Genomic DNA, 12,289 nt, shown 5'->3' on the forward strand with positions numbered 1-12,289 from the left:
AGAAGTAGATTGAATGAAACTTGGTTTCATTAAATTGATTTCTCTATTTCACCCTTCTTTCTATGCTACATAGCCTATCATTGGTCTTTTTGGAGGCCCATGTTGAACCTTTCTCAGTAAACCTAGCGCCAAAACATGTTGGCCTACTATTTTCTTAAATAAACTAGCAGAAAGTACCAAATGAGGACGGAAGTATAAGACTATGGGATTCTCTTATTTCCTTTTTGAGAATTTATTGTAAGTTTACTTTTTAAGGGTTTCTGTGCAGTTGCGGGGATTTTGTTGAGAAGTGATGGCAAACCAGGGTGCGAAGAAACGCAAGGAAGAGAATGCTCGTCACATGAACAAACTATTTCGTCTCATCATAGCCTGCAATGTAGATATGCCTTCTCTCTCTCTTATTGTGTATATTTCAGGAATTTAGTTCTGGACCAAAATCATTGTTCAGAGTTTACTATCTTCTTTCACTTTGTTTTCGCTTTGAACTACCTCTACTCATTTTTGAAATATTGCTCTAGTTCGCTGTTATTTCTCTTGCATTTTTCTGTATGCCAATTGACCTTTTTGTTTTGTTAGTTTGTCACATTAAGCTTTTTATTTGCTGTTCCCTCCCTCCACACCCCCCCCCCCAAAAAAAAAAGGGATCTTCCATGACCTGGGTAACAATGTAAAGTTAAAAATTGGATAGAATGTATTATAGTAATATCTTCCATGCCCCAACCAAGCTATTTGGACCTTTTTTTTTTTGTTTTGAAAATGCTGTTTCAAGAAAACCAGTTTTTGAAATCAGAAACTAAAAAAATGAATTTTTGGCAGAAAACTTAATCCACCTACATGAACTTGCTGATCGGTCTGTGGCCTAACGTATGAAAAGTTAAGCCCCAACCAAGCTATTGATCCTTATTTTTTAGAAAAATTGTTTAAGAAAATACCCATTTTTTTTTGGGTGGATGAAAATATCCAATGTTAACAACATTACAAACCACAACCAAGCTATTTGACCTCTTTTCTCTGAAAATTCTGGTTCAAGAAAATCAGTTTTTGAAATCAGAAAATGAAAAAAAAAATTTGAATTTTTGGCAGAAAATTTAATCCACCTATTTGAACTTGTTGATTGGTCTACGGCCTAACGTATGAAAATTAAGCCCCAACCAAGCTATTTTGATCCTGATTTTGAAGAAAATCATTTAAGAAAATACCCAATTTTAAAAACATATCAAATCAATGTCAAACACATGATTTCATGCACACAGGATGTTAGTATTATGATTAGGTATTGTCAATCATTCAAATCAAGCAAGAAAACACAAGAAATTAAAATAAATTTGGAAATTTACCTTCAAAGTTGCAATTTGGAGAAAATTTGGGTAAAAGATGCTTAAAAAACACACAAATTTGAAGATGTTCCACAATTGTAGTCCAAGGCTTGAAACAGCAGAAATCAGTAGCAAATGTGACCGTTTTGCCCATATATGAGGCTTTTGGAGCAATCTCCACTCACTTCGGTTCTTTTGCTAGCGCAAGAGTTGAAAGTTGAAATGGGCGAAATACAGTCGAAATTTGTACCGTTTCACAGAAATGATATGAAGCTTCTGGAGTTTTCGCAAAATCTGGTCTTCCCTTATTTCTCCTGGCATTTTGTTTTGGATGCTACCGAAACCGAAATATTTCACCAAATTTCTTCCATTTCGGTAAATTTGGAACCTTGTATTTCTGAGATACTAAATATTATTGAACTTGTGATTCTGCAGGTTATACACTTTTTAGTGAGGATGCTCGTCTTTCATTCAACTGTCAGTTGGAAGCATTGGGTTGGCCTCTGTGTCACTTCACTGGCCTATGCAATTCCTTATCAACAACTTTCCAAAATGGCAGAACCAGCTTATGATGATGATGGAGAGCTTCTAGATGGCGGGTTTGATATGAGCACTGGTGGAGTTTGTGGGTACATGTTCCCATGTTATTGTCTTTATTTTAAGCTTTGAGCAATAGAAATGTCTTATCTAGCCTTATGTTTTTCTTGTTCCAGCTTCATACTTCTGGTTTCTTGGGAACTTTGAGTGTTTATTGTAGTGATTAACAAACATGGTACAGAACTCAAGGCCTAGTTGATAGTGAACAGGAGGCACATCCTAGTTGTTTAATCTCGGATGACTTCAACTACTTAATCTTTGTAACAAAGATGCAGATATGGGGTGCTCAACATTGCTTATTAAAGTTTTGACATAAGAGTTTTCAGAAATAACAAAATTTTGAAAATTAATTTCCTGTTACATAGAAATAGACTTCAAGGTAGCAGAACCGTGAATGTTTTTATCACCAGCAGGGCACCTTAGCCTGTATAGATACAGGCCGATGGGCAATCTGTTAACTTTTGCAGGCCATTCAGTCAGAGGTCCAGCATTTGGGTGCTAATGAGTAATGACAAGAGTTCATTCTGGTCTGATGGTCCGTTGGAGTTGAAATTGGTATTGCTCTGCTGCTCATATTTTATAGATGGATATAAGCATAGACTGGTAATTTGTTTAAGCAATTACAATACCTTGATGATGACCATTGTCCGAAAACATCAGTTATTCAACCCTGAGATTTGTCAGCTTCTTTTCTTAACAGATAAACATTTATTTCTTTTGGTCAAAGATTTAGCTCTAGCTCAACGTTCAAGATTTCCAGGTTGGTATCATTATGGATGATGTAGGACTACAGTTCCCATGACAAAGTATACCATTATTATTGAAAAAAAAAACACACCCAAGCACCTCTACCAAACATAGTTCTCACGGTGTCTAGGTGACTCAAGGTGTTGGAGGGGCATTGATGCAAGGTGACACCAATAAGGTGACAGTTGTCAAGACACCTAGGCGACGCCTTGACATCTATGCTTGCGAAGAAATCTGTTAATAGGAAATGAAGGAATAGCTGCTGGTGATGTAAAAGAGATTTTTAGTGGTACCAGAAACTGCGAAAGTAGGGTTATTTGTACCTGGTAGGTTAGTGTTTTGATACGTTGGTGATTATGGAGGGAATGTGCGAGGATGGTTGAAAAGTAGGGTATTGGTTAGTTGAATGAAACAAATAAGGGATGTGCAAGGATGGTTGAAAAGTAGGGTATTGATTAGTTGAATGAAACAATAAGGATGTAATGGGTTTGTTAAAGCTGCATTTGTTTCCATATAAACAGTCGGGAAAAAAATCTTCTTGTGAGAAAGGATTTTCCACTGTTTGTTTGACATAAACGGAAATGACATGGAAATATAAGAAAGATCTACATCATGCAAAATATCATGTGCAAGGAAAATTTTACAACGAAACAAACAGGGCCGTAAGTGTAAATTGAAAATTGAAAAAAGGGAACAACATCTGGTAGGATTAAATGCAAAGAGTTTTCAAGTAAGCTGAGAAAATGTAAGAGTACTGAGACAAGGGTTTCATCACTTGAACTACTTTTATGAGTGTCCTTATGTGATAGTAAGTTTTTCAGGGGAATATGCTCTGCATGGATGGATCAGTTAAGAAGAAGATCAAGATTTTAGTTATATAGGTCAGAGAAATTATAATAAATGAGTTGGCTGGGTGAGACAAAATGGTCTGGTTGGTAATAGTTGGTTTTTAATTTGGCAGTGTCTCAATTAATTTTCTCCCATGGTGAACTGGCGGTCGATGCTCCCCCCCCCCCCCCCTCCCAAAAAATTAGAAGGCAACACAGTCCTGGCAGTTGCTCCAAGTGGTTTTCTCACTTGATGAGGGAAGGACATTTATTATGTTCTTCTTTGCATTTCTCATTCTAGTGGATGCCAAGGATTGCAGTCTACCTTTTTTATTAAATGGATGAATCAGACAAACTAGTTATTAAATTGTTGAGAAGCGTCTAAAAAATTCTAGGCATGATTGCTCTTCTTGGAACAAATCATTTTATCTTGATACTGTAGCTTTTGTATTTATGTGTTATCTGGTTCTGTTCCAGCATTCATGGAGTCAGTGTGGTCTATGATTTTTCTATTTTGCTTCTGTATCGTTTTCACTAATTTGATGTAGTTTTTTTTTTGTGAAACTAAAAAAAAAAACATTGTGGACTCGGGGTTCATTGCTAATGGCCAGGTATGAATCTTTATTACCACTAAGTTTAACAGTTGACTACTTTTGCAGATACCTACATGATGTGATCTACATTACAATCTTTGTACAGCTGATGTCCATCATCTCTGGGAAATTTTGGTACACTTATTTAGTGGTAAGATCATTTACCCTAGTTGTGGTAGCAAACATGTTTGCAGCACATTCAATAATGGGAATACTCTTCTTTTTCTTTTTATGAACATAGATTATGTTAACAAAACAGGTTTGTGGAATAATGCTTGAATGATCAATGAGATCAGTGAAGCTCTCTATTTATAATAATAATAAAAGAGATTACAAGGAGAAACACTATTCACGACAATGTTCATGTGAACAGTGTCACAGCCCAAATTACATTTCTACCCTTGCTCATAAATACATAAATAAAAAATAAATAAAACACCCAAAAGACCAGAATAATTTAACACTACCCCTCAAGTTGGTGCAAATATATCAATCATGCCCAATTTGATCAGAATGGGATGAAACAATTTCCCAGATAATCCCTTAGTGAAGATATCAGCAACCTGATCAGCAGACTTCACAAAGGGAACACAAATCAACCCTTCTTCCAGCTTTTCCTTGATGAAATGTCTGTCCACTTCAACATGTTTAGTGCGATCATGCTGTACCGGATTGTGTGCAATGCTGATTGCAGCTTTGTTATCACAGTACAACATCATGGGAAGATGAACAGGAACACCAAGATCTTGTAGCAAGCCTTTCAACCAAAGTAACTCACAAATGCCTTGTGCCATAGCCCGAAACTCGGCAGACTAGAACAAGCCACCACATTACGCTTCTTGCTACGCCAAGTGACCAAATTGCCACCTACAAAAGAAACAAGTACCAGAGATAGACTTCCGATCTGAGAACCAGCCCGGTCATCATCGGTATATGCCTCTACCCGTAGGTTACCATTAGGAGACAGAAGAATGCCTTTTCCGGAGCTGACTTCAAGTAGTGGAGAATCCGAAGAACAGCCTCCATGTGAGAAGAATAGGGATCATGCATGAACTGACTCACAGTACTCACAACAACAGCAATATCTGGATGAGTGTGTGAGAGATAAATCAGCTTTCCCACTAGGCGTTGGTACCGGCCTTTATCAACAGGTTCACCCTCCTTTTCTTTGAGATGAACAGTAGCCTCCATAGGAGTATCTGAAGGGTGACATCCTAACAGACCAGTTTCAGCCAACAAGTCTAGGACATACTTCCTTTGGGAGAGAAAGATGCCTTTAGAAGATCTAGTAACCTCAATCCCAAGAAAGTACCGTAGCGGCCCTAGATCTTTAATCTCGAATTCCTGCCCAAGAAACCTCTTCAACCGGCTGATCTCAACCCCATCATTGCCTGTAACCACAATGTCATCCACATACGTTATAAGAACAGTGAGCTTCTCACCAGCCCTCTTTATAAAGAGAGTATGATCAACATTACTTTGCTTGTAGCCAACAGATGTCATTGCTTTGTGGAACCGACCAAACCATGCTCGGTGGTGCTCGTCCCATACAATGCTCGCTTCAATTTGCACACCTTGCCTTCATTATTGTCAGAAGAAAAATCTGGTGGAATATCCATGTATACCTCCTCACAAAGTTCCCCATTTAGGAAGGCATTCTTCACATCCAACTGTTGGAGATCCCATCCAAGATTAACTGCACATGATAATAAAACCCCTATTGTATTCAATTTTGCAACAGGGGCAAAAGTCTCCTGATAGTCAATCCCATATGTTTGGGTGAAACCCTTTGCAACCAAACGTGCCATATACCGATCTACAGACCCATCAATCTTTTGTTTGACCACAAACACCCACTTACATCCCACTGGTTTTTTTCCTGGAGGGAGGGTTACAAGATCCCAAGTGTTGTTTTTTTCTAAAGCTCTCATTTCTTCCAACATAGCTGCCTTCCACTTTCCATCTGTATATGCTTCCTGCCAGTTTTTAGGAATAGGAACAAGAAGAAAGAGAGGACACAAATGCACGAAAAGATGGAGAAAGAGAACTATAAGAAACAAAGCGAGAAATGGGATGCAGGGTGCAAATCCTAGTACCTTTTCGATGAGTAATAGGTAGATCGGAAGGAGAGGTCTCACCACAAGGAGGAGGAGGATCTGACTCTTGGGTTGGCAATTGGATAGGTATTGGTGCCACAATGGATTGATGTTGCCCTCTGTTGGAGTGTCTCTTGTAGGTGATGATATTAGAGTTGTCAATTTTCTTCTGAAATTCACTGATGGTTCTCTGGACTGGAGTCAACTCCCCCTGACAATGATCTAATGTAGTCCTAGATAGGTAGGAGGCCTACTAAGAGCCAAACAACAGGATCAAATAACAAAAGGGGTTGCTGGTTCGAATGGACAGCACTAGGATTTAGGTCAATTCCTAAGGTTAGGGTTGGATATTGGGAAAGGGGTTTATAGGGTATTAATGGGCAGGTCTAGGGGGTCAATATGGTATAAAAATAATAGGATTTGGAAAGGTTTTAAAATTCTGCAGTTCTGGACAGAATTGTGTTACAGGTTTTGGATTTTAATGGAGTAAAGGAATGGAGGGGATAAAGTGGGAGTTTGGGGCTGAAACTTGGATCGAGTGTCAACAATGATGTAAGGGATGTATGCTGAAAGTTTGGTTTGAAACTGATGGACAGATTTGGAGTTATGGAGGTTTCCTAGTAGAAGTAGGAGAGAGGGGTAAAACTGTAATTTCAGACAATCGGCTGGGTGGATGGTGCTGAAATTTGAATTGAGTCTCTCTTAGGGTTTGAGAAAGACTTGATCAAATTTTTAGCAGATTCTAATGGTTAGATTTGGCTGGGCAGAATTCTCACGAAAATTACCTTGTATGTGACCTTCTAGAAGGAAGAAGAATAGTTGCAGAATTTCTTACTTGTTACAGGTCTTCAATGGCAACAACTTTGAAGATGAACAATGGGGTCTCCCGATCTTCACAATGCAAGGAGATAAGTAGTAGCCCTCCCGATCTTCACAATGCAAAGAGTCGATTGGAGATCCATCAATCCCTTCAACCTTGATATTACTCACAAGACAACCTTGATATTACTCACAAGGCACACTCACGATGGAGCAAAGGCAGCAACAAAGGCAGCAAGCATAAAGCTAATTTTTATTAATCAAATTCGTGTTCAATGCTGGCCTCCCTTACAAACTTATATAGGAGACTCAAAAATAGACTTAGACACTAAAAAGGAATGGCCTAACCTTATCCCTAACCTATTAGGCAACTTAAACTAACTAGGAAACTCAAATAGACTCAAAATAGAGTCCTAATGACTTAAAACAACTTAAACTACTTAAAATAAAGAAGATTCCCTAGTAGCCAATAGGATATAAGAACCTCTTAGCCAATAGGATCACTTCACTTAAATTAGACCAATTGAACCAATTGGATGCAACCAATTTAAACCGGTTCAATTAAAAACACAAAATAAAAACTAAGTATTGGGCTAATCCCGTATGCAACCTATATACCCCTATTTCAGGCCCACTAAAGTGGCCTAATACATAGAAAACCCTTGGGAACAAAGGCCCAATATATATATATCCCAACCCTACACTTATTCCCAATGAAACAAGCCTTATTTGATGATGAATCTGCATCATGATCATTACTACCATTATTTCCTATACACTCCCCCTGTAAAGGAGTCCTTACAGATGAAGGGACAGCAGCCAAAGGAGGCTGGGCAGCAGCCAAAGGAGGAATTTCAAGGGGAGGAAACACAAGCACATCTTCACTGGAACCAGAATTCTCCCCCTGAAGATGTGTAGACTGATAATAGGCAAGACTTTCATGAAAGACCACATCCATACTGATCAAAGTACGACGAGAAGGAGGGTGATAACACTTATAACCTTTCTGGGTTGGAGAATAACCCAAAAAAATACACCTTAACCCACGAGGATCAAATTTGCCATGAGGTTTAGTGTCTCTGGCATAACACACACAACCGAAAACTTTGGGAGGAACCACAAAGGTGGAATTCCCATGTAAAATATCGGTCGGACTGCGGGAGTTAAGAACACGGGAAGGCAACCGATTAATAAGATAGGTTGCGAAAGAAGAATAGCATCCCCCAATATTGGGAGGGAACATGGTGCGAAAACATCAACGCCTGGCCACTTCCAACAAGTGTCGGTTCTTCCTTTCGGCCACACCATTTTGGGCGGGGTATCAACACAACTTGTCGATGAACAATCCCATTATTAGCAAGGTATGTTTGAAATTGAGTCTCTGTATACTCGGTCCCATTATCACTTCTCAAGACTTTGAGAGTAGCATTGAAGCGAGTTTTGACCATGTTATGGAAATGCTGAAAACAAGAAAAACTTGACTTTTGGTGTGTAAAAGATAAACCCATGTGTGTCTAGAATGACAATCAATAAAAGAGACAAACCAACGGTGACGAAACCAAGTCTTACGATGAGGTCCCAAACATCGGAATGTACTAAGTGAAAAAGTGAAGAACTCCTTTTATTAGAAATAGAATAAGTTGAACGTGTCTGTTTGGCGAGAACACAAGCCTCACAAAAGAAATCGGTCTTATCACAATGTTTGATCAAAGTAGGAAATAAAGATGTTAAGATGCTTAAGGGGAGTGACCTAATCTAGAGTGCCAGATAAATTTCGGAAGATACTAAGTAATTCGATGTAGTGGTAGTAATGGAGGTGGAGTGAGCGTCCATCGTCAGCGGTATAGGCCACCATGCACTTTACCCAATCAATTGTCTTCCAGAGTCCGGATCACGAAAAACACAATGGGAAGGAAAAAGGTTACTTTGGAGTTAAGATCACAAGTTATATTACTAATAGAAAGAAGGTTAGTAGTAAAATTTGGAATATGTAAAACATTGGATAAAGGAAGGGAAGGAGTGCGATTAATGATTCCTTTTCCGAGAAATGGAGGAAAGGGAACCATCACCACTTGACTTTGTCTTTCCTAGAGGTAGGAGAATAACGATGGAAGAGGCTGAGGACCCGATCATGTGATGCGTAGCTCCAGAATCAATGATCGAGGATGGGAAGCTACTGAGGCACAATGACCACCAAGCGAAATACGACCGAGCAAAGTGTGAACCTGAAAGAGTAGACGAAGTGGCGAGCTGGTGTAGTAGAGGTACGCTGGTGGAAGACTTTAGCACACGTAGGAATGCCTGTAAATCCTCCTGAGATCAAGGTTCGAAAACTCGGGTCTCGGTGCCAACTCGGACCCTTGAAAAACCGAGTCGAGTTGAGATCTCGCCGAGATCTCACCGAGTTGTTGCATTTTTTTCTCGACTCGAAGCCTCATCTCGGTGGGTTTTAGACTTAGTTTGGGTCGAAACTTGGTATTCAGCCTATTTTAGGCCATTTAAACACAATGGCACTATTAGATTTTGCAAAAACTAAGTCCAAATAGGAGTTTGATTAGTAGGAAAGCAGAATGGCACTTACTTATGCTAGAAACCGGGATGACACGGAGACGAATATACTTATTTATGCCTAATATCATTTAAGTAAATGATATTGCATTTACTTAAGATATTATTCATAAATAAGCAAATACCCCCTATTTGAATCCAATAAAAATAGTTAAAAAATCAAATTCCAAAAGAAAAAAATCAACCCCGGTTCGAACAAAACTGAATTTTCGCGGTAGGTGCAATTTTCAAACTTTCATAGCATGGATTTTGTGACAAGATTCGTGCCATTGAATTAAGCTGATGGTACATAACTCTTTCAATATAAATCAGATTTTAGCAATCTTGGACTTGTTGGAAAGCTTTGAAAAACAAAGCTTTCCAACAAGTCCAAGATTGCTAAAATCTGATTTATATGAAAGATATTATGCTACGAGTCAATGTCTTAATTCATGAATCAAAATCGCTACGAATGGAAATAATTTTTTGGACATCAAAACAAATGAATATTTTACCGTACTTTTTGGTTTTTAGCAATGTTTTACCATAAAAAGAATTATGGAATTTTTAGATTTGAGAAAAACCCCAACATTAGGAAGTTGAAAATTGCACCTACACCAGAAAATCCAGTTTTGTTCTTGAAGGGGTTGACTTTTTTCCTTTTGGAATTTGATTTTTAACTATTTTTATTGGATTCAAATGGGGTATTTTCTTATTTATGAATAATATCTTAAGTAGCATTTACTTAAATGATATTAGGCATAAATAAGTGTCCTGCATCTTGGTCCCTGGCATAGATAGGTGTCGTATACCAAGAATTTCTAGCAAGATCTCGAGATCGGCACTCATGTAAAGGACCTAGATGGGCATTTTCCTATGTCAAACCAAGAAACTCGGATATCTCGCCGAGAAAATGCACTTTTAGAATGCGTATGTGATCTCGACTCGAGATTTTGAAAAACCGAGAAACTCGGAGATCTCGCGAGTTCTCGTATCTTGCCTGAGATAGGCCAGTGTCAGTAGTAGGGGCTGCGGTGTGGACTCGAGTAATTGGCCTTGGTTTTTGGTTTTCGCTGCAGCAACCCGTTTAGCCTCAAAGTCAGAGCTTCCCATGAAGTTTCCAACATTTGTCCTTGGTGTGATAAGGCTTATGACAATGCTCACAAGTAATAGTGCCGATAGTAGTACCACCCACAGAGAGAGTGCCAACTGGTGTAGAAGGAGCCATGCGATGAGTACGAAGGGCTGATCTGTCGGGGACAGCGGTGCAACATAGCAGCTCGGCGATTTTCTTGAGAGGAGACCAAGGCATAAGACTGCTCAAGTTTGGAAAAAAGAGAATGGCCCAACACTTGAACACAAATTGGGTCATACTCAACATTCAACCTAGCCAAGAAGTCATAGACCCTGATTTTATCCACATGTTTCTTATAGGCAGCCAGATTAGTAGCATTATCAGGTTGGTAATCAGAGAAGTGGTCAAACTGTTGCCAAAGGTTGCGCAGAGTAACATAATATTTAGAGGCTGTTAAGTCCCCCTGAGTAGTATGAAGAACCTTCTTCCTGAGTTCATAGACCTGTGCATCATTACCAAACTGTCTGTACGTTTGCTTACAGGCTGACCAAACCTGAGAAGCTGTATCAAAAAGGAAGAACCCATGTGCAATGTCCGAAGTCATAGAACCAATCAAAGAAGACATGAGAACACCATTGTTGGCAAGCCAGTGAGTCAGGGCAGCACCTGGGGCAGCAGGCATGGGAACAGTGCCATCAATGTGGCCAGTGAGACCACGGCCAGTAGTAGCAAAAGAGGCTGACCGAGACCACAATAGGTAGTTGCTGCCATCAAGTTTGATGGGATTGGGCTGAAAAGTATGATAATTTGATTTTTCATGTCTAGGTTGATTAGAGGTTGCAGTGGAATCAGCAGAGTCACCCATAGTTGCAACAAGGTTGTGGAGAATGAAAAACCAGCAATTACACCAAACCAAGAGCTGAAATCAAGGTCGAGTGGGCCACTATGAAGGGCAAAATAGCTCCCAAAAAATCAGCAGTAGCAGAGAGATCCCTTCCACAGAGATCGACAATGTCAGGGTTTTGGAAGAGAACCCGAAATTGGAGATCGATGTGGTGATGGGGATCCAAAAAAAGTTGACGAAGAAGCTTGATCGAATCTGTCCAGGAACCTGTAGAGGATGTCCTTGATGAAGAGAAGAAGCTCCAATAAAAAAACAGCAGCAACCAGCCCAATTCCCAAAAATCGATAATGATCAGGGTTTTAGAAAACCCTAAAAAAGAGGAATCGATTGGGAGAAGGGGTCTTCAACAACCAAAAAAAGCTCCAGGGCAGCTGGTCCAGATCGCAGATGAGTGTCCAATATGCAGAAAACCAGCCTTGATCAATGGTAGTGGCTAGGGCTTCAAAATTCTGGAAACTGAAAAAATCGCAGACAGGAACCAGCAGCAATCGAACCAAATAAATTATCTCATAAAGGGGAAAAACAGAGGCTGAAATAGGGCAGCAACTAGATCATATGATCACCTCTGTAGTGCTGCCCTTAAGAAGGGAGGAGAAGCAAAGGGGAAAAAAGGAGAGAAAAGAAATTGAGAGAAGGGGAGGAAAGAAAAAACGATAGGAAGGGGGTGGGTTTTGAAAACTTAGATCAGAGAAATTTTGGCTCTGATGCCATGTTAACAAAACAGGTTTGTGGAATAATGCTTGAATGATCAATGAGATCAGTTAAGCT

At 39.4% G+C, this 12,289-nt stretch overlaps 1 protein-coding gene across 3 annotated transcripts in view; it reads left to right on the forward strand.

Moving 5' to 3' along the window:
• The window catches only part of LOC122645896 (transmembrane protein 208 homolog), a 41,272-nt gene that overhangs the window by 26,962 nt on the left and 2,021 nt on the right, over positions 1-12,289 (forward strand). For 2 of the 3 annotated variants that reach the window (XM_043839305.1, XM_043839303.1), the window contains exons 2-4: positions 269-376; positions 1,752-1,945; positions 4,147-4,231. In XM_043839305.1, coding sequence (XP_043695240.1) covers positions 293-376; positions 1,752-1,945; positions 4,147-4,231 — 363 coding nt within the window. In that variant the 5' untranslated portion in view covers positions 269-292. Of the gene's footprint in view, positions 1-264; positions 377-1,751; positions 1,946-4,146; positions 4,232-12,289 lie in introns of all 3 variants that reach the window. The other variant, XM_043839304.1, reaches the window with a different exon arrangement.

Source organism: Telopea speciosissima, chromosome 11 (assembly GCF_018873765.1).
Source record: "Telopea speciosissima isolate NSW1024214 ecotype Mountain lineage chromosome 11, Tspe_v1, whole genome shotgun sequence".
Taxonomy (NCBI): domain Eukaryota; kingdom Viridiplantae; phylum Streptophyta; class Magnoliopsida; order Proteales; family Proteaceae; genus Telopea; species Telopea speciosissima.